The sequence below is a fragment of the Cupressus sempervirens genome, chromosome 7 (genome assembly GCF_028749045.1).
Source record: "Cupressus sempervirens isolate cs-2001-9-10 chromosome 7, ASM2874904v1, whole genome shotgun sequence".
In the NCBI taxonomy this organism is placed as follows: Eukaryota; Viridiplantae; Streptophyta; class Pinopsida; order Cupressales; family Cupressaceae; genus Cupressus; species Cupressus sempervirens.
The window spans coordinates 318,897,326-318,903,182 of NC_143124.1; the positions used below are offsets into that span (position 1 = coordinate 318,897,326).

At 31.8% G+C, this 5,857-nt stretch overlaps 1 protein-coding gene across 1 annotated transcript; it reads left to right on the forward strand.

Moving 5' to 3' along the window:
- The first annotated feature begins 3,052 nt into the window (after window positions 1-3,052).
- Window positions 3,053-5,468, forward strand: LOC149546699 (protein argonaute 2-like). Its single transcript, XM_089794038.1, has 2 exons — window positions 3,053-3,906; window positions 5,246-5,468. Exons 1-2 carry the CDS (start codon window positions 3,053-3,055, stop codon window positions 5,466-5,468), a joined length of 1,077 nt encoding a protein of 358 aa, XP_089650164.1.
- Window positions 5,469-5,857: the final 389 nt, after the last annotated feature.

Genomic DNA, 5,857 nt, shown 5'->3' on the forward strand with positions numbered 1-5,857 from the left:
ATTTAAAATTTTTTTATGTGTACAACTATGTTCTTTAGAGTTGGAAAGAAATACTAGGAAATTTCGTGATTGAAATGGATATTATTGTTTGCATGTTCCTTCTAAGTTTGCAATGTACATTGATCAGGTTGATGATATTTTAATATTTTTCATAGTTATAGGCCGATGTCACTCTGTTCTTTGTTGATGTGTAAATAGAATTGATAAAAAAAAATTATCTATGTGATTGGTAAAGTATTTAATGCTTTGAATTTATGATCTTAAGAAGGTTTTTAAAGGATCAATGTTATTCTTTGGCGACTATAATTGATAAAGCTTGTTAATTTTTGTTTAGAGAGTTACAAATTTGAAATTTGGATTTGGTGAACCTTATGCTTGATAAAGGTTGAATAATTAGGAAATAAATCATGTTTTTGAAGTGAAAGATTGGTCATCGATGCTATAGAGTTATTTGAGAGAAGTAGTACATGTACACAAAGGTTAAATGACTCATATAAGGTTGGTAAGGAGGATTGTATCATGGGACTAATTTGTACTTTATTGGAACTCATTTATATATCTAGGGTAGAAATAATTAAATAGATAGCAATGTATCATTATTTTGTTTGATTATACTTTGTAAGAGAGTAAGTATTCCTAAGGGTTGTATCCCTCTTGGTGTTGAGTAGTGAGCTCTTGGAATTGTACTTAAATGTGTTTAGATTACCCATTTTAATAAGTTTATTCTTTGAACAAGATATGACCTTATTGTGGGTTCAAGCCCAATTATAATTTTCTTCATAGGGTTTCAACAGTAAAGATCAAATATTATATATTCTAGATTCTTTATGATTTGCGTATACATTCTTCATTAATTCTTTTATCATACACGATGGTTTGTAGTCAAAAGGCTCAGAGGTTTAAGGCTTTAGAAGAGACAATATGTTTAAAAGAATTTGATTCAATCAAAAACCCATGCGTTTCTTACTTCTTACTTCCTACATAATTAATGTCTTGTGACAAGTGCTTTAACAAATATTATACATAGTTAATCTTGGTGAAACTAGTAGAATGTGTGTGATAAATTTTTAAGGTGGAGATGAAAATATATGTAAGGATGAATTGACTATGGTTAGAAAGAAATTTAGTTTCATAGCTTATTATTTATCAAGTAATCTAAGATAATGAAAATGTTATCTCAAAATAAGAATACAAATAAATAAAAAGTAGTATGAGGTAAAAAGGTAAACCATTACAAATATAAATATAGAATATACTTGACAATACTACCCTAAAAAGAGAAACAATTTTATAATTTTAATATAACAAATATTAATAATTATGCATTGCTATTTCAAGAAAAATTATATTATATATACTCAAAAAAAAATTGTAGATGAAAGAGACCATAGTTGAAGTACCAAATGTGGAGTAACCTCAAAAGTGAAGTCAAAACCTTCATTGATTAAGATTTATATAGCTAGATAATGGATCAAGGAAAACCTACCCATCATAAAAAGGGATTAACGAGATTAATGTAGTGATAATTTTGGTGACCATCTAAGAACCCAATCAAATTATTGTCTTATTATAAATGTGATAAATAAATATTGAGAGAAAACTACAAACAATAATACTATTATATGTCCTCAATGTTAATCCTAATTTGTGTTCGAAAAATGTGTCATGTCTAGATGAACATGGTTGGGATTTTAGAATAATTGGCCACATTCACCATATGCAATAATAGGCTTTGGCATGCAAGTGTCACAAATCCAATTAGGTTGATCTATAAGAAAACATGAGAATATGTGTCTAAGGATCTCTTAGTAACTAATAAATGAATACGTCAATCCCCGCCAACCAAATGATATAATAAAAACCTAATAGGGTAACCTTTGGATAGAATATAATAGGTAAAATAGGCCAAATTTAGCACAACAATACCTATTCAAACATTTTCACAGTTAAATAAGGAGGAGCTCGACAAAGGCTTGACACTACTGTTGAATCTTCTAAATCCAATCAAATGCATCATATTAGAAGCCACTCATTAATTATCTAATATGTTTGATATTTTTCTTAATGAAATTTTACTCATCCATTACTTGAAGAAAGAAAGAAATCTAGATAATGTTTTGAAATAAACATTATCTAAATCTTTGAACCCTTAAAATATTAAACAAATATCTGTATAGTCCTATCTAGAATTCTCTTATCGAAATGCCCTTATACGAAATAGAACAATGAATCTAGACATTGAACCAAGAAGAATGAGAGGACTCACACTAATGACTGACTTGATTTTTATAAAAACGAGTCCAAATAAAGTTTAATGATGAAGAATAATCTATTACTATGATACTTCTAGTTGAATTGTGTTAAAAATAAAATTGACATCAAGCGAATAACCTTCTAATACCCCGTTATCATTTGGCACATAAGCCTAAGGCATTGAGGATGATCCGAATTCAAGTTTAACCCGCAAAATATTTTGAGCTGCAATGAAGCTGTCGAGGCACACAATAAAAAGATTGAAGTTATATTGATAAAGGCACACGAATGTTTTATCATTCCATCTATTGTTCTACAGAAGTTGAATCGAATAGAATTTAATGCGTTATATGTTTCACACTTCGAAATGGAAAGAAACCAAAAGATGCCCCATCCGTTCTGTGGCACACTACTGGCAATTTGAAACGAAACCAACCGATTTGTATTGGTTATATATTTCCCACAGTTACTCCGTAGAAGAGCAAGAAATTCCCTCCGTCTTCATCTGTCCCGCTCAAGTTTAACTTTGCAAAACCGTTTAGTTAAATCGTTGGGCGAAGGGAAATTTTTGTTCCAGCAAAGTAGAAGTCATGGCCAGTGGAAGTAACAGTCAGCAAGGGCGACAGTGGGTGGAAGCGAAGAAGGGTAAGGGAAGGCCCAAGAGAGAAAAGTTGTGGTAGCAGTAAATCATTTCCAGGTTGAGTATCCCCTTGAGCTTCACAAGTATATATTCCTTCACAATCTGCACATATCGACCGAAGCTCCTCTTGAAGCTTCTGGAAGCGGGACTAATGAGTCTATGGCGGATGAAGGAGACATTATTAGTAAATTCATAGACGATTTGGAGTCGGATAGAAAGCCTGTCTTCGATGGTAAATTACTCCTTTACAGTCCATTCGAATTGGAAGAAAGGGATTACATGGTGAATCTTCCTGCAAGCGCACCCAATGTCGCCCAGATATATAAGGTGAGACCCATAAAGGCGAACGGGACGCCGGAGTTGCTGAAAACAGTGGATGCTGTTATAAAGGAGAATGTCAGACGCAACCACATAATTTGTGGACAAGCTTTCTATAATAAACCAGTAAGCCCTTCTAATGGTGACGTTGCAATTCAACGTGGCTTTTCAATGAGTCTCAGGCGTACTGAAAACGAGGGATTTAATCTTAATGTGGGTTATTTGATCGCGGCCTTCTACATGAAAATTTCCGTACTTGATTATTTGGAGGCGGAAGGTATATGGTCGCGCTCTCGCGATGTCTTTGAGCGAAACAAAGCAGAAAGTGCTCTGACAGGTTTGAAGGTGACCGTCAATCACCGGCAGACAGTACAAAAGTTCAGTGTGCGGGGCATCACAAATGAACATGCCGAGGACATTATGTTCGAAATTAGAGGACAGGTGATCAGTATCGTGGACTACTATAGAAACAATTACAGAGAGATTCAGAATGTAAATCTTCCATGTTTGGACCTCAGCACGAACACTAAACAGATTTATGGTCCAATGGAGTTCTGTTTTATATGTGAAGGACAGAGGGTTCCCAAGCATAATTTGAATGATGGACATGAACAAAAGTTGAAGGAGCGTGTCGAGCTTTCGGTCAGGCGGAAAAAAATCAATGAAATAATGGGAAGCTTACAGGGACCTGGACAGTTAGTATCTGCTGATTATTTTTATATATCAGTTTCAGTAATCAAAGTGTAAAATTTAAGTTCTGGCTTCACGAGAATTATAATTCAATCGCGAACTCACAGGCAGCTTTATCAAATGATAAGCTAAAATGTTTAGGTTCAAGGATTAGTGTAAATTTAGTAGATTGGATTTTATTTCGGTGGGTTTGATTTTTTGAAAATTGTTAATCGAATCTTTCTCAGCCAAGGTATGATAAGGAATGTATAATTATTTATTCTTGTGAAAATCAGTTAGACAGCTAAAGTGCACATCTTTAAGGTTCATTTTTAAACTTTTAAATTATATTTTACAAGTTTGACTTCATTTGGAATTTTATATTTTTTAGAACGAAAAAATTGCACTATTTTTAGTAGTCGCCCTTAAATTTTAATATATTTTTAAATGCATAAATATTATCTTATATTATTTATATTATCAATATAATAACAAGTATCGTATAGTAGTGTGGGAATAAATTGTTTAAAAATAACATGATTTATAATTAATAAATGGTTTAAAAATAAAGTAAAAATATAATTATCTTTAAATAATCATTTGATTAAATATGACTAAATAATATAATCTATAAATTAGGTGGAAAAATGGAATATGCAGAACCTCGAAGAAATGGCTCTTATAACACCAAAAGAATTTAGCCAATCATCTATTTTTTCTATTATATAAAATTTATAAATAAATTAGCAAATACAATAATAAGTGTATAACCATAATATATATTTTTTCTTAAGAGATTATATAGTACAAGTATATATGATTTTTTAAACATTTTTAACTAAATGATTAAAAATACATTCTAAAGTTTATAATATTAAATATATAAAAATTTAAAGTAATTCTTTGACATATAATAATATTAAATATTAATATAATATAATGTATAAATATAAAAAATACATTTAAAAAAAAATTATGCTTTATTCTTGTACCATTCTTGTGTCTATATTATTATTAATTTATTAATGTATTAATTTAAAATAAAATTTTAAAATGATTTAATGATCAGTAAAAAATTGAATAAACAATAAATAATGCAATGGTACTACTTACAAATACCAATATATAATATAAATCAATGTATTAAAAAATACATCAGAGTTGTTTTCTTAATTATATTTTGGTTCCTATGGTTTCTGCAGAATAGAAGAGTGGCATTTTCTCTGATTGTTCAATATAAGCTAGTTTAAGTACGTAGACCATTTCATGAAAAACATGACAAACGAATGAGCGTAGAACGTTTTATGAAACTGCCTTGATAACTTTTAATTCATTTTTTGACATTTGTTACCGTGATGGATGCAGAGGTCGGTACCTTGCCGATTTCAATATGAAAGTGAGGCAAGCAATGACTCAAGTGCAAGCGCTAGACGCACCTGTCTTAAACTTCCGCAACAGAAACGTAACGCTTGGTGAAGAGAAGAGCCAATGGACCATGACCAGGAACACTGTTTTCTCTGAAACAATATTGCTAAATGGGGAATCATACACTTCCACAAGCAACAACACCGTGCGGCCGAAAAAATGAAATGCAGTGAATGCGTTTAAAGACATGCTGGTAGCTAGGTTCATAAATGTAGGCATCCGAATCGGAGCAAATCCAAATATCATCCGATATTATGTGTGGGAGGATGTGTTAAACAATGTGGCACAGCTGAAGAAAACACTCACAGATGTCATCAAGGAGGATCTAGATATTCTCATCTATATTCTGGAATGCAAGCACCATGGATACACAAACCTCAAGTTTGTATGCGAGACCGAACTAGGCGTGCTAACGCAATGTTGCCTGTTTAAAAATGTGGAGATGTGCTTTCAAAACGCGGTGAGATTCTATTCAAATTTGCCAAATTTTGCTTCCCAGTACTCGGCAAATATTGCTCTCAAAGTGAATGCCAAGTTAGGCGGGCAAAACGT

Bases quoted from the DNA above. Each gene is read 5' to 3' on its own strand.
- LOC149546699 (XM_089794038.1), top strand. From the start codon at position 3,053: ATGGCGGATGAAGGAGACATTATTAGTAAATTCATAGACGATTTGGAG. The intron at 3,907-5,245 runs GTTAGTATCTGC...TGATGGATGCAG, and splicing joins AGCTTACAGGGACCTGGACA to AGGTCGGTACCTTGCCGATT.